At 45.6% G+C, this 25505-nt stretch overlaps 1 protein-coding gene across 7 annotated transcripts in view; it reads right to left on the reverse strand.

The window, feature by feature from the left end:
- Positions 1-3267: 3267 nt before the first annotated feature.
- PTPN3 (protein tyrosine phosphatase non-receptor type 3) overlaps positions 3268-25505 on the reverse strand; it is a 148253-nt gene continuing 126015 nt past the window's right edge. For all 7 annotated transcript variants that reach the window (XM_019454247.2, XM_019454246.2, XM_019454248.2 and 4 more), the window contains 7 exons: positions 18269-18359; positions 17918-17979; positions 15903-16049; positions 10578-10706; positions 9533-9678; positions 8881-9016; positions 3268-7190 (listed from right to left, as the gene is read on the reverse strand). In XM_019454247.2, the coding sequence (XP_019309792.2) occupies positions 7113-7190; positions 8881-9016; positions 9533-9678; positions 10578-10706; positions 15903-16049; positions 17918-17979; positions 18269-18359 (789 nt within the window). In that variant the 3' untranslated portion in view covers positions 3268-7112. The remainder of the gene's footprint in view (positions 7191-8880; positions 9017-9532; positions 9679-10577; positions 10707-15902; positions 16050-17917; positions 17980-18268; positions 18360-25505) is intronic.

The raw sequence follows: 25505 nt of genomic DNA on the forward strand, positions 1-25505 counted from the left end.
GCCATCAGCCCAGAGCCCGACGCGGGGCTCGAACTCACGGACCGCGAGATCGTGACCTGGCTGAAGTCGGACGCTTAACCGACTGCGCCACCCAGGCGCCCCACATTTATTTATTTTTGAGAGACAGAGTGAGAGCCTGAGCAGGGGAGGGGCGGAGAGCGAAGGAGACACAGAATCCGAAGCAGGCTCCAGGCTTTGAGCAAGGGTTCAGCACAGAGCCCGACGCGGGGCTCAAACCCACGAACTATGAGATCATAACCTAAGCTGAAGTCGGACACTTAACTGACTGAGCCACCCAGGAGCCCCAAACTTTCGCATTTAGACGTGGTTGCGTGATGCTCCTCAGACTGGCTACATATGTCCCTAACGTTGGACTTCAGACCCAAAGAACAATCTCATTCTTTGCCCTACACCTGGTCCTCCTGGCTTGTGGACTCACACCCAGCCAGTTGCCCAAACTAGAAACTGGCCAGTCCCGGGCTCCTCCCTCTACACACCCATCAGTTATGGAGTCCTCCCTTCTTCCTCTGATAGATGTGGGGGCTGCGACCACTTACCTTGTCCTCACTGCCACCATATCTTCCCTGACCTCTGCCACCGCATCCCCACTGTCTTTCCTGTCTCCTTTATTGTTTGGATGAGGATATTGGAAGCCCTGGGGGCAACCTCAGGAGAAATCCCGGAGTGTTCCTTGAACACACGAGGAATCCAGGGGTTTAGGGGCCGACAAGTAATGGATACAAGGGTGGCCATAGATGAAGACTGGCCTGGGTAATTTGGGGGTGGGGAATGAGTAGGGCTCTGGGGTTTCTAGAAAAGAGGCTAAGTTTGTGTTACCAACCTACTGTTATTCAAATGATTTGTATATGTAACAGATAGGTGCTGACCTTGTCAGCAAGTGAGTGCTGTATTTCCCGTTGGTGGATCGGTCTTGCTTAAATGACATCATTGCATTTGTTCCCGTGTGCTGGGTCTTGAGCAGGGTAACTCCTCATAAATCAGTCCTTCAGTGGCTCTAGAGTCAAGGAATCGCAGGGGAGGCTGCTAATTGTGCCCTAACAATCCTCAATAATACGACTCTGAATTTTGGCTGGGTAGAGTGCCAGCCAGAAGAAAGACTACATTTCCTAACCTCACTTGCAGCTAGGTGTACCCATATAATTAAGTTCTGGCCAACCGTTTTTAAGTCAGAGTAGTCTATGCAACTTTTATGAATTATCCTCAAGGGCAGGAGGCATTTTTCCCCACCATTTTCCTCTTTCTTGCAAGCTGAAATGTGGATGCGATGGCTGTAGCTGGAGCAGCCATCTTGGACCGTGAGGTGGAAGGTATACGTTGAGGCTAGTGGAGCAACCAGATTGGAAGGGCACAGATCACGATAACCATGCAGCCACACCATGAGTTCTGGACTCCTGTGTTTACCTGGAAGCGAAACAAACTTCCATCTTTCCCCAGCCAACTTTCCTTTGGTTTTTGGATTCAGAATTTGATCCTTGAAAGTGGCATGCTGCAAATAACATCCAAAATGTGGCACTGGCTTAGTGGAATTGGCAGGCCAGCAGAGGGCAAGGACAGATGATTGCCTTTTAGATAGTGACTAACGTGTCACTTTGATGAGTGTCGTCTGCAGTACTTTGGAGGAGGGACCACGTGCTGACCAAGGCCACAATGGAGAAAATGGTGGGAGGGGACCAAAAGGGTGACTGTTGCTCCTTGTTGCTTTTCACAAAGGCCCATAGAAGTGAGATGCACTGGGGCTGGAGCCAGGGCACCGTAGCAGAGATGGAAGGGAGCCTTGCTTTGCTAAGGAAGGCAGTCTGTAGCCTGAGCTCAAAACTGATTAAGGTCTTAGAGTAGAGAAAATGCTAACTGCTTCTGTTCTTCAAACTGCAGCTACTCAAAGCAGTGGCCTTAGGCGATAAGGCTGGGGGCAGCAAGCCATCTTCAAGACTTCTTTGCCAGAAAATGTGCATGAGGCAGCTCCAAAGGTCAGATGAACCGTCTCGTCTTCCCATCCAAGCTTCCCTTTCTGGTGGCTTCAAGGTAGCCACCTTTAAGTTAAGAGGCATGAGCAAAACACAGAACATCATTCTAGACCAGACCTTCAGCTGTGGGTACTTGCTGGAATTCTACTGGCAAAGAAACCACAGGCCTGGGGACCTCCCTCAAAACTGCCCCAGGAGTAAGCAGGCTACAAAAGCTGTGCTGTCCTCAAGAAGGCTGCCCGTGCAGTCCCACCTTGGATGTGGCCATGGAGGTCCACAGACAAGGAGGTCAGGCAGCTATCCAAGGGACTTACTGGCCTGCCAGAAGCGTCTTCACTCTTCCTGTGCAGCGGGCTCGGAAAACTGCTTGGAGCATTGTTTCCTATTCTTCCCTCTTATGAATGACTTTTCAATGACTGTTTTCCTGTTTCTACTTTACTGTTGATGGGGGGGGCGTTGGGAGATCACTTGTCTTGAGTTTACGGGTGATTAGACAGGAAGCCACCCAGAGATGATGGGGAAGCCCACAGATCACCCAAAGGTGATCTTAGGTTGAACTTCATGCCACAAGTGGCTGGGACTTGGGTTGTCTACCTTGGAGAGAGGAGGAACGGGCTCTATGTGAGGGGTAAGAAAGGTGAGCAAAGGGTTGAGCAATGGCGGAGATCATTAATTATCCCGCAAACCCATTCTTTCTTTCTCGGAAACAGAACTCCTGAATTTTTAGGCACATGGTTTCTTGGAATAAAAACCTTTCCTAGACTCCCTTGCAGTAGGTGTAGCCCTGCCCCTAAGTTCTGTTCAATGGGATGCACAACAACCAGATGGCACAACCTGAGGGAAGGGGTTTTGCTTTCTCCTTTCCCTTTCCTCTATCCTGCTGGCTGGAGCCATCTTCATGGACCTCAGCGTTAAAGCTGCATACTGGGGTTGGCAGAGAACCAAGCTGGAAGGAACCTGGGTTCTGGGGATCACGGAGCCACGGAGCCTCTATCTGGCAGCCCTGCGTGATAGAAAGTACTGAAACTTCTTTGTGTAAGCTGCTGTTGTCATGACAGCCGAACCCAATTCAAATTTAGAATTAGCCACACAAGGTCAAGACAGAAGCAGGTACTCTGCACGGCCATGCTCCTGACGAGAGGGAAGGTAGGGATGGGCGGAGAGCACGCTCCTCCAAGAGAGTTAATATTTACTAAAAAGCAAACAAACAGAACGCAAGCATAATAAAACCCTTTCAGAAATCAAGACGATGATTAGAATAAAAAAATCTCGACACACAGTGTTGCATAGCTTGAATGTTTTTATATTGATCAAACTTTTTCAGTAGCGTCGCTGACAGGTCAGAATGAAAAACATCCCGAATTTACAGAAAAAAAAATATTGCTCATTAAGATACTTTTCGAAACTACATAACACCGATCTTTTCATTGCTGCAAACAGAATGTGGGTTACAAAGATGGCAGACAGTCAGCCATCAGACTCCTCAGAGGCGGGCTGAGGTCAGTCTTTGCCATCTTTACGATTCTGATCTCAGCGCAGAATGGCAAGAACCGGACAGTGGCAATCCTTGTCTTGGCATTCAACCCTGCCAAGGTTAGGGACAATCTCTTGGAGACAAGTCATGGAAATGTGACACATTTCTCTCCAGGAGCTATATGGCTTTGATTTAGGGCTAATTTCCATTCTCTGCAATACAGACTCCCAGAATGGTAAACGTTGAAAGAACCAAAGAACTCATTTAGTGCAGCCCAAATTCCTCTTTTTTACACATAAGGAAATTGAGGCCCGAGTCACCCAAGTCACCCAAATCTAGGTCTAGATGCGAATGAGCCTTCCCTATTGGGGCCACCTCTTTGTTGCCTCTGAAGGATGAAAAGGGCTGTTGATTTCACTCAAATGATAATTTCTTTCTCTTTCTTTCTTTCTTTCTTTCTTTCTTTCTTTCTTTCTTTCTTTCTTTCTTTCCTTTTTTTCTTTCTTTCTTTCTTTCTTTCTTTCTTTCTTTCTTTCTTTCTTTCTTTCTTTCTTTCTTTCTCTCGCACTCAAATGGTAATTTCTGAGGAACAACAACAACAAAAATATCAGGTAGCAACATAAAAGAAACAGCATCTACACTAATCTAAATAAAAGCATTTTTAGTGTTAACTACCTGGAATTAAAATAAAAAACTTAATCAAAAACATTTTTAAATATAAATTACTGTGGTAGGAATTATGGACCAGCACATGTTGGTGATATAACACCCCCCAACTTGACCTCCCCTAGCCAAATCGAGTTCAATCTCCCCCCCCCCCCACCCCACCCCCCCTGCCGGAAGTCAAAACACCAAGTGTAGGTGCTATAGAGTGACACGGGAGGGATGTCCCATCCTAAGTCAGCACATGAGTGGATCTGATCAGATCTTCCAGAGAACAAAACACAAATGTAAAATGTCCTCTCTGTTCACATCCAGCCAAATTTCCTAGGCAAAATATTTCCCATGATTTTGATGCTTCCCACTTAGGACCAAAAAAGGCTTCAGTGTAATTGTTTAAATGCGTAAAGTATTGCAGCAGGAATGCTGAGGTACAGAATTTAATTGGTTGTATCTGTAGTAATTTTTACTCATATATTTTGCCCCTTTAGATAATTCTCTTGTCCTGTTCTTCTCCAGTATTTCATAAATTCTGTTCTGAGTAACATCTGCTGGGTCTGAACTTCTGGCCTGCACGGTGGCAGAAAAAGGCTAGTTGCAACCTCTGGTAAACTTTTTTGAAATTTATGTACAGTAATGACAGCCTTCCTGCAACTATATTAAATAATTTGCTTAAAAGAAGTAAAACACAACTCTCCAAACACATTTAGACTCCTCAAGCTTCTTGCACACAGGGGGATGATGCATTTGTATCAAATGGCAATGATTTGCTAAACATCCTGATGGCATTTAAATTTAGCTCAGCTTTCCACCTTCCCCTCTTTTTTGGGACTTAACTGGTAGAATTTTTTCTGAGTCCAGATTGAAAGAAGGCACTGGTATGAGGATATTCCTTTGTGCTTTTGTTCTCAGCCCAAGAAACGTTCTCTTAGAAAAATCCATACAATTCTACTTCTATTTCATGGGTTTTGGGGCTAATCACTGGTCAGTTAACTCTTCCAAGTAATGCATCTGCAGCAGTGTCAGAGAGATTCCAGCTGATGAAAACTCACGCTGATAGCGTTTTATTCAATCCTCGTATTCAACCCATAGCCTCAGCATTATTTCTCCTATTTTACAGGACGCTGTAATTACAGGAAATAGAGGAAAGAGAGGTAGCACTCTTAAGTGACCAGGCCAAGAGCTAGTTGTTGATGAGTGGGACCGGGAACCAAATCTCCAACTGCATAATTCCAACCTCTCCTGACTCATTCTGCTGGCTTAGCATGAATCTGACAAGGATCGGGCTTAGGTGGTCTCCTGTTTCACAGTAGCGGGCGATGGCACCGTGTGACGCCTCCCTCCCACCCCTGCCGTTTGGCAGTAAAATATTGGTGGGGGAAAGAGGGAAGTATGCAATTAAATATGCTAAGTCTGGAGATAAAGAACCTTTAGAAACCCGGCTCCCATCATATGGGTCTTTATCCCTCTTGCATCCAGGAAACTACTCAATTGGTCCAGAGTTTGTTAAACATCAAAATGGCTTCACTTCTGTGCACTATGATATGAAAGCATCCTTTTTCTGTAAATCCCATTAAGAAACTGGCTTAGCTTCCTTGTCCTTCAGGGTACATAAAAACCGCTATTTAAAAATACCACATTAAAATTTTTACGTAATTTATTTTCCTTAAATAATAATTTGCTACAGTCCTGTCACAAATTTTTTAAAAATTTAACACAGTATGAACAAAGGCAGAATTCTTTAGGACAATCAAAATCAGGGTGTACTTAGAATAAATTAACATCAAATTGTGTTTATATTCAGATAGCCTGATCCTCTCCTTTGAAATGAAATGGAGACCATTGTAACTGAGGGTGAATGCACACATTTGTTCTTCTATACAGAGACTCATTCTTTATATAAACTCAACTGTAATTTGAATCAAGTTAGGAGTCCTGAGAAACACTTACCATGGGCGCGCACACACACACATCCACACACATCCACGGACAACCCTCTAGAAGCTGGGTTTCCCATGGTTCCATGACTAGATCTTTCCTCAGCAGGGCCAACGATTCCGAACATTTAGATGATATCCCATCTCCCCTCAGGAAAATCGTAGTTTCAAGTGTAACATAGCTTGAAGTAGCAGCAATCCATGTAGTAGATTCAGTAGTCGATAATTCCAGTCTCGGGTTCTGCATGTACAGCAAGAGGCAAGCAGAGGCGAAGAGCACTTCCTCCTAGAACTAACGCACGGACGACAGGATGCAGCGGGAGTCCTCATGCTCAGAGTCTCCACTGAAAACTCACCCGAGGCTGCATGACTAATCTGGTCCAGGCACCGCGTGAGCACCTGACTAGGGTCAGTAATGCAGGGAGGAAGCGGGGCATCTTAGACGGGATTCTCAGAAACATGAATATGGGACGTGGCAGGGAGATGGGACAGAGGAAGGGAGGCCAGAAAAGGTACTGCCCGCTCCTTCAGCCTGAAATCCCACCACCCTGCCATTTAGTACATTCATCAGGGTTTCCTTAGCAGGGGGCAGGGGAATGCTAATGGTTCCAGCTCCATCTAGAAGGACAGAAAGCTCAGCCCTTAGAGTCCGATAAACATATACACACAAAACATCCAAGCGACTCTAAATAGCCACACCATCTTGTTTCTGGGCGGTCAAGAGCATTGCTGGCGTCCCCTCTCAATTGCCCAAGGATGGTTTACAGGAACACAGTGATGTCTAGGGAGGAAGGCAATAGGACAGGCCCCAAACTGAGATCTGCATTTGCTTACTTCTCTCTGAGGAATAACGGGCCTAACTGACGCTGCAACCGCATGCGTATCTACACAGTCCTATGTACACGATACCTCTTCTATAGAACTTTAAAGTGCCTGGGTTCAAATGTGCTCATTCCTTCCCCACAGCCTACAAATTCCTCTTGCTGCTTCCAAAGAGAAGGTCTGTCCTTAAGGAGGATGCCCCTGGGAAAGAGGAATGAACATTTCACAGTTGTCTTAACTGGGATCCAGCATTTGGACTAAGCCTTCTTCATAAACACGAAGAATCGCTTCACATACAAACTTGTACTGGCTCTGGAAGAGAAAAGAAAGGTGTCAGTCCAGCCACAGTTCCATAAACTCTGCCTCCTACCACATCTCTGCGTACTCTTTTACGTTGCTCATAAATACTCTCTGACCTCCAGCTCCGGGCCAGGCCAGACCCTGTGCTACGTGCCAGGGAAACACCGTGAAGGCACACCCGTGAAGCCGTGATTCCTACGTGAGGGCTGGGGGCTGCTCCCAGAGAGCGGTGGGGAGAGTGTCATGGAAACCACAGCAGAGGGAGGGGCCGGTGGCCTGGAGGAGCCAGGGAAGGGGTGAAGTCACTGCAGGGTGGCCATTCTACTGTACAGTACACTCAAATGTGGAGACTCCGATGGCCCATTCTGAGTGGCACTGTTGGGCTCAGAGCCCCTGCCCGGAACACCTGGGCACGGACGGAGAGGCTGCACTGGTGGCTGGGACCTGGTTGTGCAGGGTAAGGTGAAGGAGTCTGGATTTTGTCTTAAAAAAAAAAAAAAGAGAGCCACTAAAGCTGCTCTGTGGGATACGGTCCTTTATATTAAGAAACGCCCAAGAAACTCATTTAGTGAAGTGTGCGGGGTGAAAGAAAGCATTGAGACTGTGCTTCTTCACCAGCTAGGCAAATCTACCAAGAAGATGCACTGTCAAAATTTTTAACCGGCAATGAGGTCTTCCATACCACGCAGCGGGGCAGAGAACAATATTCTTAATAACCCGTTTTTTTCCCTCTTAATTGAATTTCCTGAGTCTAATATAAAACAAGAGGTCCCGATCATTAGAGAAATCTCATAAACTCTGTCCCTGAGCCTTTGAGGACACGGAGCTGGCTGCATGGTGGACTTCCCACTCTTTTCTCTGCTTACGCCACCTCATTCATCTGGGGGGGTTTTGCCTTAGAGGCCACTCCTCCAGAAAGCCTTCCTTGACTTTTCAAAGTCAGCTTTGATGGTCTTCCAGCAAGTTCTTACCCTTGGACTTCCCCCATTACTGCTGAGATTTATAACTAATTCAGTCTTCCTACTACATACAAGTCTGGGTCTCTTCGGTGTGTGCAATTATCTAAATGAATGTGGGATGGTCCCCATTTTGCAGATGGGGAAATGGAGGCTTGGAGAGAAGCTAAGTGATTATCTAAGGTCACCCAGTATGTGGAGGGGCCTGAATCATGCTCATTTTTCTACATCACCCGCCCGGCCCCTCTTGTGCTTCTGGGGAAAAACCACAGGCTTCCTCTTGAGGACACTTGCAGTGCCACTTACCCAGACGTGGCAGACATGGGAGATAGCCCAAGGAGGAGAGAGTAGGGCCATGTGAAACGTCCACTGAGCCAAAAGGCTCACCTGTACACGGATAGGTGGAGTAAAACCCTCAGGTGACTCTGTTTGCTTCTGAGGGATAAATGATGGGCCAGCGGCTTGACCATGTAGAATGCAACCTGGGCTGCACCCTGGCCGCATGGCTGGCTGGAAACACAGCACAGACTCAGTGAAAGGGACGGACAGTGAGAGACAGAGGTCAGATGGGGTGGGCTTTGGAGTCGCTCAGCCCCTGACAAGTTTTGTGACCTTGGGCAAGCACTGCGGTGCCCTTGAGCCTTGGTCTCTTAACCTGCAAAGCCCTTCACACAGGCCTGGCCCAGGGCAAGTGCTCAGAAAGCGTGGGCCATCGTTATGACTTTTATCAATGGATTTCTACTCACTGATGTCTGCACCATCATGGCACGCTGGTCTCGCATTTTCCGGACGATGTCCAGTGGGTAAACGGGCAGGTTTCTCTCAGTTAGGCACATGGCTGTTTCCATGGTGACCAACACACCAGTACGACCTATGCCAGCACTGGGGGGACAGAAGCAGAGACCTGGGATTTGCTCAGGCAGTATTTCTGCACGGCCCAGCTTAATGCCTAGCCAGTTCCCACGTTTACTCAGACAGAGCTCTCCTCCCCTGACCTTCGGGAATACAAAACACACATTCAGGGTGTGCTCTCCAACAGGCTGAAAAGGCCTCTCCTCATATATTCTGAGGCCAGGGGCTTAAACACCAATGAAAAGAAACCCACCTTTAAGGGCTGCACCCTCCTCTTGTTCACATCTATTGTGAAGGTCAGCAACTCAAGGACACAGGGAGAGCGGAGGGGGGGAGTGGGCTTCTTCAGTTCTACAATCAGAGGTTTATGCTTTCATAAAATTCCCAATCTTTTGAAACAGCGAAGAAGAAATGAGCAGAGCCTTCTCGTAAAAGCATAGAGTCTCGTGGGATTTAGGGTGATCTCTGCCAAGTTTCCTCAGGTCTTTCCCTACGGAATATGTGTATTTAAAAACCAAACCAAAGTAAACCTGGAAGCCACAGTACCTGCAGTGAACTAACACCGGTTCACCATCCACTCTCAGGGACCTCACGTAGTTTACAAATTCCAGAAAGTCCGAGGAGTCATCAGGAACGCCGTGGTCAGGCCACGCGACATACTGGAGATGTGTCACAGTGTGCTCTTCCCCGGTCTGTGGAAGATGCAGGGTGGCCGCGGTGAGCCAAGCCAGCAAGTGGGCAGCTTGAGTCTGGCCCCAGCCTCAGCCTCAGCTCAGTGGTCCTGTCTCCTGACGTCCTTTCGCCCGCTGCGCGCAGCCCTGTGGTGGCCCCTGGAAACTCCTGCTCCCCCCTCCAGGACACAGCTCGGGCCACCCTGTCAGGACTGCTTCCTTCTGTCCACTGAGATTTCTTCCCACTCGCTCCTATGGTACTTGCCATCAGGGCCACACACACTGGCTTTTTCTTTTTTCAAGAGGGTAAAATACATGTGACACGAAGTTTACCATTTTAACCATTAAGTGTATATAGTTCAGTGGCATTAAATACATTCCCAGGGTTGTGCAACGATCACTGCTATTACCCGGATTTTTTCATCTTCCCAAGCGGAAACTCTGTACCCATGAAGCAGTAACTCTTCATTCCCCCCGCCCCCAGCTAATCACCCCACCTCTTTCTGTCTGATTGTGACTAGCCCAGGGACTCTATACAGTCACATAATATATTCCTCTTGTGACTGGCTTACTTGACCTAGTATAAGGTCTTTCAAGGTTCAGCACTGCTATAACATGCATCAGAATTTCCCTCCTTTTAAAAGCTGAATAGCGCTCCACTCTGCAAATATACCACATCTTGTCTATCCATTTATCCGTCCCGGGGCACTTGGGCATTCTCACTGCTGTCTAGTGTGAACAGTGGTGCTGTGAACAAGGGCACTGGTTCTTTCACAAGCGTTTACCCAAATGCTCACCGGGAGTGAACGTAGAACAGACCTGGAAGCACTGCCCTGTGCAGGCCCCCAGTGGATCTGGTTTAGCACCTGCCTTGAAGCTGCACCCTCCCCCGGACCACTCACTGAAGGGACACCGCTCACCTCGGTGTTGGTGACCAGCATTTCTCGGAACACATAAGCGATGGTGCAGTCCTCTGACTGACATCGGATGTGAAAGTTGCCGTGTTCCATGACGTCGGGAGGATCAGGCCAGTACTGGTGACATTTGGTCTGCAAGAAAACCCCTGGGTGTGAGCTAACCTCCGCTGTGGGGGTGGTGCACATGAGCTGTTACCTGGATGGACAGGTGGGCGTCTGACCGGAGCCCTCTCACTCACACCAGGTACTCTGAGAGCTGCAAAGCCAATGTGCTCTGGGTCTGTTCCCTGTTCCCAGAGGAGTGTCCCCTCCTCTCCTGGAGAGTAGGGTGGGGGTCAGCCTGCAAGGGCCGAGGCCACAGCTCTCAAGCCAGCCTGGAGCTGGAGCCCGGAGGAGGAGTACAGAGCTCACCCTCTTCGTCACCAGGGTCCACTTGCTGGAAGAACAGGAGAGGCCTCAGACACAGTGCCTTGACCTAGGAGCGGCCTCTCCCTCTCATCCTTTCCCATTCCCCATCAAGCCCACTCCAGGCGTTCAGGCCCCTTCTCTGCTCTCCACACCACCCCCCTTCCACCTCACCCTCCTTCACCATCTCTCCCCTACCCACATGAGTAGAAGGAAGGCCTCATGGCACAGAGGTTAAGAGCACACAGATGGAAGTCAGAACTCCACTGGACTCATTTTATCTTCTGTTAGCCACTTGACTTTGAACCTGCTACCCAACCTCTCGGATTTGCAGTCCTTGCCTGACAGACAGGGACAGCACCTGCCTCCCAGACGGTGACAGAGGTCAGAGGGAACGGTGGGAAGTGCCAGGCTCACCATGGGGGCTCAGGTTACCATTGTTGTTATGGGGGCCCCACATCAACATGAAGAAGGGTGATCAGAGATTCCACAAAAATCCCAGGGAAAGAAGTTCTCAAACTGAGATGAACATCCCTTTACATTTGAGCAGTGCCCCCTAAGCCCTCAGATGACTCATGGAGCTGACATGACACACTCCTGGATGGCAGATGAGGAACCCTGGCCCCCGTGGGGTAAGCGACCTGCCCAAGGTCTCAGGGCTGCTGCGGCTTCCCTACAGGCTCAACGAGCCCCCTGTGTCTCCCTTTTAATCCTCCCTTCTAAACCCTGAAGCCATCTTAGCTCTTGCCTCTGGCTTCAAAGCAAAATTCAGGGCCATGCTATCCATCCCATCATAGTTCCATCAAATTCTGACTCACTCAAATTTTTTTTTTCTCCAAGCCTAGAGTTGCAACATCTTACATAAAAATTATATTTGTGTACAGCTAAAAGGGGCTATAAACCAACAGATGCACGTAATTTGTCTGGAACAGCTTTTCTATTCTTATTTTCAAACGTCACATGGAGTATTTGAAATTAAAGTATGCTGTTGGGAAGCTGGAGTTAAGAATTTACTTGTAAACCTTAAATGTGGGTATTTTGGTTAGTGGCCATTTCCCAACTGCCATAGACATGAAGGGGCCCCTGTCCCCAGAAGCCGAGGCAGAGTCGATACCCACTGGCCTATACCTGCCTCATCCTCACCAGGTGTTGGGGAACATCATCAAAAAGACGTGGCCACACAGGCCGGTGAGCTGGACCTGGGCACTCAGAGGCTCCACACGCCCTCCCCTGTCCTTGGAAAGTGGGGTCTGCTTGCCTTTCCTGCTCCCAGGGGCTGCTCCAAGGACACAGCCTTAGGATAGTAACATGGGGTTGAAAACACCTATATTGTATACATAACTGAGCCCACTTAGGGTCTCTTTATAAACTTTTTTTTAAGTTTATTTATTTTGAGAGAGAGAGACACAGAGAACGAGTGGGGGAGGGACAGAGAGAGAGGGAGGGAGAATCCCACGCAGGCTCTGTACTGTCAGCACAGAGCCCGATGTGGGCTTGAACCCACTCACTATGAGATCATGGCCTGAGCCGAAACCAAGAGTTGGATGCTTAATTGACTGAGCCACCCAGGTAACCCTCTTTATAAACTTTTAAGATTTAGTGGAAAGGTGCAGGGAACCATTTGTTTTGTGGTTATGACAAGCCTCGTAAGTTCCCCTTGCTTATTTAAAATGCCACCTATGGGCCACCTGGGTGGCTCAGTTGGTTGAGCATCCGACTTCGGCTCAGGTCATGATCTCATGGTCTGTGAGTTCGAGCTCCTCATCGGGCTCTGTGCTGTCAGTTCAGAGCCTGGAGCCTGCTTCAGATTCTGTGTCTCCCTCTCTCTCTGCCCCTCCCCTGCTCATGCTCTGTCTCTCTCTCTGTCAAAAATAAATAAACATTAAAAAAATTAAAAAAATAAAATAAAATGCCACCTAATCTCAGCACCTAAGCATCCGACTCTTGGTTTCAGTTCAGGTCATGATCTCATGGTTCATGAGTTTGAGCCTGCTTGGGATTCTCTCTTCCCCTCTCTCTCTGCCCCTCCCCTGCTATGTTCTCTCTCTCAAAATCAATAAACTTAACAACAACAACAACAACAACAACAACAACAACAACAAAAAGCCACCCCAAACTGCCACCTACCAACCTAGAGTAGCCTGCGTCTTCCTTCAGTCTCTCCCGGTCCCCTGCATATGGGGGCCGGCTTCATATTATACCTGGGTAGCCTGCCCGGGCGGGCTGCAGACCCACACAGGGTGTCAATTTCTGCTACAGACTCTGAAGCATCCTACTCACAGGACAACGGATGGGAAGGGCCTCTGAAGTGATCAGCCCATATAAGGCAGAGCTACAAACACCTGTTTCCAGAGATTCCCAGCGAATTCACCAGAACTGGACATTCTACTTCTTGATCAAATTTGGATTTTAGGTCTATTTGGATCTCCAAGCACTAAGGGTGTAGTAGAAAGAGCAAGGGGTCTGTGGAAACCCTGAGTTTCAATCCTGGTTAATAATGCGCTCCACTAACCAAGTGTGTGATCCTGGGCAAGTTACTAGACTTCCTTCAGTCTGTTTCCACATTGGTGCTGGCTGTTGGGGGGAGGATGCTAACGCCTACTATCTACTGAACAGTGTGTGCCTAGTTCTCAATGGTACTTTTTATGGACATTAGCTTGACCTCAAAAAACCCTATGAGGTAGATACTATTAGTGTCTCTGTTTCGCATACGAGTAAACTGAGGCTTTGGGGGTGAATCAGCTGGTATGAGATCATCCATATCAGAAGTGGCACATACACAGGGAGAAGCTGTGGGTGGTGGTGAGGACCAGATAAGGATCCTCAAGATAAAGGGCTCGGGTCAGCTGAGAGTTTGTAACAGGAGAGGGAGGAAACATGTAGCCTGGATTTCAGAAGAACAGGTTTCTAACAATTGATAAACAAGAGGGGTAAGTCCCCAGGGCCAGAGATAGTGAAGGGACTGCTGACTCAGGACAAGGGGACTGCTGGGCTGGGCTTAGTCAGGAAGACAGGCTGGGAAACAGAGAAGCCCCCTAGGCCACAGGGAGACCTCAGAGGAGCTCAGGTGCAGAGTAGATGAATAAGAGGGGGGTGGGTGGAACACAATCAGGACAGAGCAGGAGGGGCAGGACCTGTAAGAACAGCCAGAGGAAGTAAGGCCTATCGGGAAGGAAGAAAGGGCCCTTCTTTCCGAGCTGGAACAAATAGGACAAGGGAAGAAGGGGCTCCTGTCCAGAGCAGATCATCTGTCGCTAACCATGCCTGTTGCGGCTCACTAATGACCTCAGAGCAGGAAAGGGCAGAGTCAACTTTACAGCAGAAAGAGAAGCCCAATCCAGGTGAGGAGACCACGCCCCATGGCCCTGAAAGACCTTACGACCCAGCAGAATGGCACCTCCATGAATATTTTGAGAAAACCTGGAGCATTCAAGCACCTAGAAGTCACAGAATAGGCAGACAAATATATCTCAGCTTTCAAATGGGGGGACTGGCAGATTGTGGAGACGGGGAGGCAATAAAGTTGACATTAGTCATCTACAAAATAGCAGAAATGGCCCAGAACAGGGCCTACAGTGTGGGGTGTGGTGGCGGAATCAGAGGATTAAATAACAGAGCTGCATGGCAGTAAAGCAAACTTTGCCAAGGATGGTCTCAACTTGGGTTGAGGATGGCTTCAACATCACTCCCCTAATACTTTAACTCTCTTTTTATGAGAGAGAGACACAGAGTGTGTGTGTGCACGTATTTGCAAGTGCCGGCTTTGGGTTCTGAGCCTAGAAGGCAAGAGTATTTACTTAGAACTTAATAACACAAGTCTGACATTATTTTTAGATCCCTAAAGAGCCAAGTGCATAGAGGAGAGGGGTAACTTATTCTGTGTCTTCCAGGTGGGAGAAGCAGGTGGGGTGGAGGTTCAAGGCCATGTGGATTTCAGCTAGTTGTAAGGAGTAATTTTTTAAAAATCAGGGCTGAACACTAACAAGATGGACCTTGGAGGTGCTTTTGCAGAAGCGGGGAGCCCTCTGCCTGGGAGACACACACACAAGTCCTTTGCAATCCCTGGGGCTGTCTCTGCAGAATTAGTAGGAATTCTTATTTTGCTGTTTCAGGTTGAGAGTATAGACTGTCCTCAAACATACTATTCATTCCAATCCTGTGTATTCTGATTTTCGGTGTGGATCAATTTGGTATTCTGAACCATGTACCAAGGAGAGAGGCCTGGGAGGAAGCAGCACACAGATCATTCAAAGCAGGTGGCTCAAAGTTAATTTATATCTGATTTTGGAATGGGTTTCTGAATAAATGTTTCATAATGAAGATATCTCGATGTATGCACAAGTTAGAGAATGTATAATACAGGTACCCCTTGCACAGTGACTACTGTTATATAACCAGTGATCTGTTCCTATGGAAAATGCATGCTCTGCTAAAGCACAGTGTGGTGCCCATCACTCTCCTAATCAAGCCCTTCTTTCTTCTTTTTGCATGGGCTTTTGCTGCAACGCAAACAGCAGCTGACAGAAGTTGTAATGCCTCCCACTTGTTATGGCCACTGTGAGCCTAGCACCCACACTGCTCTTCGCAGGACCAGCCCTTGTCCTGGGTGGGTGAGGGTGCAGTCAACACACGGGTTCTGGGGCAGGGGAGGTGAGGCAAAGGAGACTGCCTTCTGGCTGATTATAATGGATCTGAGCTAGGAGTGGGAGGGGCTGTGTGAGCTCAGAGAAAGGCCAGGGAATGGACGGGAGTGCTGAGCTCCCCGACACTGGAGGTGACTATCAGTAAGTCTTTAAAGGAGATTTATGGGTCATGTAGGGGCTGGACCAAGTGATATTTAAGACCCTTTCCAGGTCTGAAATTCATGTTGCATAGAGCACGGCGTGACATGCCCACGTTTGAATCAGAAATCAAGCCACTTACCCGCCCTCGCTCTGTGAGAGTCGTCAACATGACAATGAGTGATAACTTCTGATCCCAGACGACTTGCCAAAATTGTGCACAGGTATGTGGCAGGGGCCCCTGAGCGGCGATGTACTTGTTCACAAGGTTAGCAGCAGGAATTTCCATCTGGCAAGAGATTGTTAAGACATTAGAATCTGTCACTGCCACAAGGTGGCCACGGAACTGGATCTTACACTCTTCTAGTTGGTAACGGACATCACACCAGAATATTCTGTCAATGTACAGCCAATAAGAAAAAATCAAAGAAAAGGCCATTTTTAAAAATCCTTGAAAGATACTTGACAATAATACTAGCATTAACTACTTAAGATAAAGCTACATGACACTCAGTAGGCAATAATCAGAAATGTACCTACAAGACGGCAGAAGAGTTTGAATGATCTTTACTGCTATATCGAAATTGGCCATCTGTATTTTCAGCCATTCATACCAATCTTCATGCCCAAATCTTTCCCCACACAGGGCTTTCTATCAAAATCTACTTACTTTTCTTTGAAGCATAGACCATGCAGGCTTATACCACCACTATGCTGCACTTTGCTTTCTGCAGGGTTGGTTCTAATGCCCGTGTCATCGAGTTGATCAATCCTTCCCCCCACCCAGCTTTATTGAAGTGTAACTGACAAATAAAAATTGCATATTATTTAAGGTATACAACATGATGGTTTGATGTATGCATATATTGTGAAATGATCACCACAATCAAGTTAATGATCACATCCATCACCTCACACAGTTATTTGAGTTGCTTAATGTTAAACATCAAAATGTTTTCAACTGTCCTCAGTATCCCTCCTCCCATCCTGCTCTGCTTTTACTTCTTCCCTCTGAACAGAGTCATTTCTATGAAAAAACAGTCAGAACCTGCTGAACTTTCAAGTGACACTGTGATTCATTCATTCTTAGGTGGGGTACACAGAGGCACTCAATTCATGGTTTGGTTGATGCTTGGGTTAATGGCTTCTTCAACCCTGGTCTCGGTTCCCCAATTTCCCTGTAAAGACACCAGATTACGTGATCCTGCTGACCTCACCAAATCTGATGCTCTGCTTTCAAGGCACCAGGAATGTTGAAGTGAGGGTCAATGAATTCCATAGATGTTTTGGGATAAATGGAATCACTGATAACCCCCATCTTTATTAGGGCAGTTTTTGATATTTTGCTATAACTTGAGAACTTGAGAAATCATCTGTTCATGTAGGTCAAGGGTTGGCAAACTTTGGCCTGAGGGCCAAATCTGACTGCCACTTTGCAAGCTAAGAGTGTTTTAAAAATATTTTTACATGGTTGCATTTTAAATGGTTATATAACTACTTAAGTAACAGCCTCCATTTTCCCTCAGCTTGCAAAGACTGAAATATTATCTGGTCCTCTACAGAAAAAGTGTGCTGACCCCTGGTTTAAATGAAGAAAATGAGGTTCAGAGAGGCCAAGTAAGTTGCCCAAGATTCATTTGCAGAGTCGAATGAATGCTTTTCGAACAACATGTGAAATTTTTTATGTTTTCTTTTTGGGTTACACGCACAAGTGGTTTTTTTCTCCCTTATTTTTAGGTGGGATGTACAGTAATAACATGGCGGGGGGGAGGGAAACACAGAAAGTTACAAGCGCACCACCGGCAAACAAAAAACCCCCCAAAACAAAAAAAAAACCCCAAACAACAACAAAAAAAACCCCATAAAAATGTCAGCAGTTCAAGACAGAAGGCATGTGGACGATGGGAGTCAGAGACACAGAATCTGAGTTTTGGTCTCACCTTCTGTTAGCTTTGTGACTTTTCAAATTATTTAATCTCTCTGAACCTTAGTTCTGTCCTCTGTAAAAAGACTATTCTGCCTTCCCTCAATGGCTGCTGGGGTGCTGAAATGAGGGGGTGAACAGGAGAGCACTTGGTCAACTGCAAAGCACCACCCATACCATTCATGCTTGTTACAGTGATCAGTGGGCTCTTATTATCCAGATTCTTGACTTACGTTCACATAACTCGCATTAATATAGTCTTCATTTCCCTGCAATAATACCCGGGTGGTGTCATCTGTGGGGGAGAAACAAATTTACCAATTATCCTGAGTATTATTTTATCAGACCAAGGAAACAAGAGTTCAGTCCCCAACCCCATCTACAGCTTTGCCTCATTAGCATAAACACTATTCCCCAACTGTTCAGAGTCTGAAATGGCGGCAGTAAAGACGGTGGTGTTTACAGACACACTGAAAATCGTTGCAGAATACCAGACAATCTGTTTTAAAAAGGGAAACATTATCTCAGCGTGTTGGGGGTGGGGGGGTGGGGGAGAGAAGGAAGCATTCACACCGGGTACTCACAAGGCAGCACATCTTTATATCGGTTTTTGTCCAAATTTTGAGGCAGCTTTGCAAACGTGATGGCCAGACCGGGCTTCTTTCTGTAGAGTTGCTACATAACAAATACAGAAGTGGGGGGAAAACAAACAAACAAACAAAAAAACCAACCTTGCAAAAAACAGCTATGGAGGGAGCATGGAAACATACTTTTAACAACAAAGTCTACCACTCGTGGCACTAAATGTTAACATTTAAAAGTGATTAGGTGCTATGTTTTAAAAGAAAACTCTTCCCAATAAGAAATTCTACAATCCCATGAGAAACTGACTAAACTCACTAATTTTTTTTTTTTTTAACACGAGGATCTTTGGGGGAAAAAAAAAGTCACAGGAAGGGGTCTGAGTCATAGATAATGGATCATGGTAAGTCAAGTCTTGTCTTTTTGACAGTTTTTCGACAAATGATAAAAGCAAGTCGAGAAAGAAAAGAATTCTGACTCAAAGTTCAATGGAAACCATTTATATTAGTCTAAAAACATTTCTCTCCAGTTCAATGGAGTGAACCGGGTTCTTAGCTGAAGAACAAGAGCATTTCATTCATCTTCTCAGAAGTATGTTTGCACAGTAAAAACATTTCTTCCAATACGTAGTAAACTTCATTTAAGAGGTATCTTTGCTGTACAATATAATAACCAGCAAAAAATCCAATTAAGCCATCTTTGCACATCTATAAGCCCCTATTACATGTTTGTGCAGTGCCTGATGTGATTCTGACAACAGTTGTGTGAGAGGTACTAAGAGGACCCTTCTTTTGCAAGCAAGGAGAGATTAAATACCTTGGCTCACAATCACCAACGGGAGGCTGAATTCAGATCTGACTCAATGCTAGAGTTTTCTCTTCCTTTGAGAACACTCCACTGAGGTATGACCGTCATGTAAAAAGTGGTACATATTTAATGTACACAACTTGATGAGTCTGGGGATAAGTATACACCAGGGAAACCCCACAAAGACCACAGACACATCCATTCCTTCCCAGTTTCCTCCTGCCCTAGAGTTTTTTCACACAACTGTTTCTCACACTTTGAGCTAGAGAGTGAAATACTAGTCACTGTGGTTTTATGAAAGTTTACAAACAATACAACTTTTTCTCAATGTTGGAAGCAACCTTTTCTTCCCTTAGAATATCTGGGAAATTCAGACTAGTATAAAGAAAAAAAATTATCAGTAATTTCACAAACCCAAGGGAACCCTTTTCACATTTTTTTCCTCCAGTTTTCTATGTATACAAGTAAACATAAGTACACATATAAACAGAGAAGACACAGATGTACATTTTTAAAAACAAAAAATAAGACTGAATTACAAATTAGCATTTCCTATACTATGTTCTATGGAACCCCAGTGTTTTGAAAGATACTAATAGGTATTCCTTAGAAAGTTTCAAGGTCAGGGGCGCGTGGGTGCCTCAGTCACTTAAGCATCTGACTTCAGCTCAGGTCATGATCTCACAGTTCGCGAGTTCAAGCCCCGTGTCAGGCTCTGAGCTCAGAGCCTGGAGCCTGCTTCGGATTCTGTGTCTCCCTCTCTCTCTGTCCTTCCCCTCGTGCTCTCTCTCTCTCCCTCCCAAAAATAAGTAAACATTAAAAAAAAGTTTCAAGGTCAGAGAAATTTGGAAAATATAAGCCATCGTATGTTCTATGAATCTCTAAGAAGCTCAACCCTGCAGTACTTAAGCTTATCTAATTCTGATTAGCTAAGCATTTCTCAAGCTAATTTGGCCATGGAGGACCTCACATCCCATAAGACGTATTCTGGGAAATACTACCATAATTTTGAAGCCTGAAGCCTGTTTTTTCCTACTTATTATAGAGTGTCTAGGTCCTTGTGCCATTAAATATTCTAAATATTCTTTACATAAAATGATTTTTACTGGATCATAGTTTCTCATAATTTAACTTTTACTCTACTTTTGATTAGGGGGTTTTCAATGTTTTTACTCATAAACTTTTAGAAGAATTAGTATATCAAAACATATTTTTATGGATTTTGATACATATAATCAAGTTGCCCTACAGGTGTGTATGAGAATTGCTAATCCACTAAATTGCGGCCAAATCATCAACTAAAAGGTGTTTGCAATTTGAATAAGAAGGCTGGACAGTAGTTTCCCCCCAATATTTTTGCAACTTGTATTTTTTGTTGTGTAAATTGGCCTCTGTGAATCTGTTTTCCTCTTATTGGTTCTTTTTTTTTTTTTTTTTAAAGTCTATTTATTTATTTTGGGAGAGAGAGAGAGAGTACAAGTGGGAGAGGGGTGGAGAGAGAAAGACTGAGACATCAGCCCAGACTTTGATACGGGGCTCGAACCTGTGAACTGTGAAATCATGACCTGAGCCAAAGTTGGATGTTTAACTGACAGGGCTAACCAGGCACCCCTCTTTTTTTCTTTTTAATTAAATAAACAAACTGCATAGCAATCATTAGGAGAAAATTAGCATCAGGATTTTTGGCAACAACAATTGTGTCATGTCTTATATGTTTACCAAATGTTTAGAATTTGCAATCTCTCCTCCAGCTCAGCTACTGATCTTCACAATTTCAGTTTGTAACAAATAGCCCCTGAATTTTTTTTTTTTTTTTTTTTTTTGAGAGAGCCTGAGAGTTCACCCATGTGCTTGAGCGAAGGAGGGGCAGAGGAACAGAAGGGGTGAGGGAGAAGGAGAGGAAGAGAAAGAGAGAATATCTTAAGCAGGCTCCACGCAGTACTTGATCTCAGGACTGTGGCATCATGACCTGTGCCAAAGTCAAGAGTCAGCCACTCAGCCCACTGAGCCACCCAGGTGCCCTACCAGTGAACAACTTCTTAAAGGTCTGACAGCTTTAATGGACAGAGAGCATTCTAGAAATAAATTCAGGATTTACTGGAAGGTTTGGTTTGATACTGTAAGGAAAATATCTGAGTCAAATTTCCCCAAATGACATTTTGGTTCTGACTAACTGCATAGGGGTAAAATCCAATTAAGTGGATATAATCAGTAAAGCTAAGCCGGAGGTTCAAGGATTTTTTTTTTTTCCAAATAAAAGCATAAATGTAATCAACTTGAGATGGTCTAACAGAAAAGCACAGATCCAGCAAAAGGCTTTGATTACAATAAGTATATAAATGTATCTCAGCAGTAATGATCTGTTGATAAGATTGTCAAGGTACTAAAATAAAAAATAAACCAGCAGTGTTTAAACATTTTTAAATGTGCACTCCTCGGGCTTTATCTGACAGAAATGCATAAGGTACATATCAAAGAAATTTATCTATAGCAAAGCATTTTTTTTTATTAGAAAACTGGAAACAGCCTGAACATTTCCCAACAGGGAGAGGTATTGACTTAAATTATGGTACAGTCATACCACAAAATTATGTGCAATAAAAAGATTAAACTACAGGTTTGGAAAGATATTCATTCATCTATTCTGAAGAATGCAAGTTATAAGGGCACCTGGCTAGCTCAGTTAGTAGAGCAAGAGACTCTTGGTCTCAGGGTTGTGAGTTCAAGCCCCATGTTGGGTGTAGAGAGTACTTTAAAATAAAATCTTGGGGCACCTAGGTAGCTCAGTCAGTTAAGTGTCCAGCTTTCACTCAGGTCATGATCTCGTGGTTCTTGAGTTCGAGCCCCACGTTGGGCTCTGTGCTGACAATTCACAGCGTGGAGCCTGTGTCAGATCCCGTGTCTTCCTCTCTCTCTGCCCCTTCCCCATTCGCATGCTCTCTCTCTCAAAAATAAACATTAAGAAAAATCTGTTTAAATCTTAAAAAAAAAGTAATGCAAGTTACAGAATACAGTGGTGATCCCTTTTATATACAACAGCACACACACACATGTGTATAATGTATATGTGTGTGCACTTGTGCATATAACACATCTTGGCACGAGCACTGGAACAAGTATGGAAGGACAGGCATCAGATTGTTATTTGTAAATAGTAACAAAGAGGAAGAGGCTAAAGAATATGGGAGTCAGGCGATAATTCTACTTTGGCTATTTCTAAATTACTTGAATTATTACAATGCAAATTATTTCTTAAATTCAAATGACTGAGAAAAAAACCAGAAGAAATGTACACATAAAATTAAATTCTACAAAAAGCTGGGTGAACAGGGATATGGTTTTTGGGGCCTTTAGAAAGTACAACGCACTCACATTCATGTCTGCCTTGCAAGGTGAGCACCGAGCCCTGATTCTGCTAAACTGCTTCAGTTCTAGTTTCTGAAGGTGTTACTTTACTTTACTTTATTGTAAAGTTTCCTTTACTTTACTACTTCTTCTCCAGATCTTGTGAGCTACTCAGCAGGCTATGAGAACACTACTTGGAGAAGGGTGGTTCAGAGTAGAAAGTGAGATGCTGGAAACCCATGTAGATCTTTCTGGAAGGCTCATGGGTGGAGGGAAAGGAATGAAAGACCATCAGCCGTAATGAAGACGAGGCTCTTTCAAGAACTACTCATTGTAAGAATATGCTTGGCTTTGGTTATTCCCAGGCTAAAGGTGTGTGAGGTGGGCAAGAGCTCCCCGCTACAGGCCCTGGCAATTCTGCCCTAGAATGAGAGGGGCCGGGAGGCTGGAGAAAGAGTCCCAGGGGTAGACGGTTAGAAGATCACTTAGTTTTATTAAAAACTATTGATTTTTAAGTCTTAAAGTGCTTTGGTCTCATCAGAGTGTAGTTCTAAAAAGCTGTGAAACTTAGGGCTAAAAATTATAAAAAATCAGCTGAGAAAGGGTTGTTCTGGAACAACCGTATTTAAATTAGTGCCTACATCACTGGCTCTAGCTTCCAAAGACAGAAAGCGGCACAGCAGAGGCCGGACCTCTCCAGTGCCGTACCGCTGGGGTGGGTAAGATGACACAGTTTTCCCATTTAAACACTTCTTCTTCGAAAAAGTCTTCTAATATTAGAGAGAGGGTATCAGGAGAGGACTCTGATCTCTTCAGACTTCTGGCCCAACCACAGATGTGAAATCTGGTCACAATCCTTAGATGAAGTGTTCGGACACCTAATGGGCTCCGACCCTGGTGGATGCTGGCAAGGCCCCACACAGGGGAAGCAAGCATTTTATCACCCAGAGAAAGGGAGAATTCCTGGAGGCTGAGAACCCAAGGGAGGCAGAAGAAAAAGGAAAAGACAGGGGGAAAAAAAAGGAGGGGGAGCTGAAGGGGCAATAGGGAAGGAGAGATCAAACAGTAGAAAGACTCCCTTTCAGGGAGCCTGGGTAGCTCAGTCAATTAAGCATTTGACTTGGGCTCAGGTCATAATCTCACGGTTTGTGAGTCTGACCCCTGCATCAGGTTCTCTGCTGTCAGCATGGAGCCCGCTTCGGATCCTCTGTCCCCCCTCTGCCTTTCCCCCACCCCCATGCGCACTCGCTGTATCTCTCTCACAATACATAAACTTTAAAAAAACAAGAAAGGGGCGCCTGGGTGGCTCAGTCAGTTGGGCGTCCGACTTCGGGTCAGGTCGTGATCTCACAGCTCGTGGGTTTGAGCCCTGCGTCTGGCTCCGTGCTGACAGCTCAGAGCCTGGAGTCTGCTTTGGATTCTGTGTGTGTCTCTATCTCTGTCCGTCCCCAACTTGCATTTTGTCTCTCTCTCAAAAATAAATAAACATTAAAACAAAATTAAAAAAAAAAAAAAGACTCCCTTTCATGGCTTCAGCAATGACCGGGATCTACTGGAAGGCAAGGACTTTCCAAACAGCTGCTTACAGCCTACTTCCTGCATCAAGCACCCAACTGTGGTCTTCATGAAGGCAGGCGTCTTGTTTGCTGCGTTCATCACCATAAACCCTAGGCCAGCACCGCACCTGGCACATAGTGCGTGCTCAATCACCATTTGTAGAGTGAAGGAACAACGGATCTGCAGCTTTGAACAAAGGGTGCAAACCACCGAGGAAAGCCTGACAAGGGGTGTCATGGAGCCATACAATGAAGATAAGAGCACCTCATTTTCCATGAGGGCCTTGAGAGGCTGTTTCCCCAGTAGCACTTTGTAGACCTAATTTACTACTCAGGGGCAGTCCGTCTACACTGGGGACTTTCCCTTTCCCTTGTACCTGACCCAGTCAGAGGGCAAGGGATGCTGGAGGGGACCTGGAACCTCCTTCTACATTCCTATGAGGGTTTGCTGAAATAAACTAACACGACTGCTAGTGATTTCATGACCTTCAATAGTGCCACTTTATTTTTTTTAACTTTATTTAATTAGAGAGAGAGACAACACACGTGGGTGAGCAAGTGTGGGAAGGGCAGAGAGAGAGGCGGGGACAGAGGATCCAAAGTGGTCTCTGGGCCGACAGATAGCAGAGAGCCCAATGTGGGGCTCAAACTCACTATGAGATCATGACCTGATCATAACCAACTAGGCCACCCAGGTGCCCCAATAGTGCTACTTAAAAAAATTTTTTTTTAATATTTATTTTTGAGACAGAGAGATAGAGTACGAGTGGGGGAGGGGACAGAGAGAGAGAGACAGAGAGAGAGAGAGAGAGAGAGAGACAGAGAGAGAGAGAGGAAGACACAGAATCCTTATCAGGGTCCAAGCTCTGAGCTGTCAGCACAGAGCCCAAGGTGGGGCTCAAACTCACGAACTGTGAAATCATGACCTGAGCCAAAGTCAGACGCTTAACCGACTGAGCCACACAGGTGTCCCTTAGCAAAAAAAAATTTTTAATGTTTATTTTTGAGAGAGAGAGAGAGAGAGAGAGAGAGAGAGACAGCGTGAGTGGGGGAGGGGCAGAGAGAGAGGGGAGACACAGAATCTGAGCTGTCAGCACAGAGCCCAACGTAGGGCTTGAACTCACAAACCGTGAGATCATGACCTGAGCAGATAGTCGGACGCCCTACTGACTGCGCCACCCAGGTGCCCCCCAGTAGTGCTACTTTAAATACACAGTCCCAGATGCAGATCCCACCCTTTGGGATCAGGTATTCTTTCATACATAAATACATGGTAATTAAGCTGGGGTGCTCCTTCCTTTAAATGGGCATCTGGCATTTGAAATGTGAAGCCCTCACACCTGCTCCTGCTATTTCACACATCACAGAATACTTTCCTTAAAGAAAAAAAAAAAAAAACTATCCGGAAAAATTCTTACATGCTTTTTTTTAAGGTATGAATTCTAATCTTGAAGGTATAATTGCCTTCACTAATTTCTACGTGTGTCAATTTAAACCTCTCATTAAGTCTTCAGCTACCTTGGTCCTTCCA

The sequence above is a fragment of the Panthera pardus genome, unplaced genomic scaffold, assembly GCF_024362965.1.
Source record: "Panthera pardus isolate Hobbes unplaced genomic scaffold, ASM2436296v1 HiC_scaffold_20, whole genome shotgun sequence".
NCBI classification, from domain to species: Eukaryota; Metazoa; Chordata; class Mammalia; order Carnivora; family Felidae; genus Panthera; species Panthera pardus.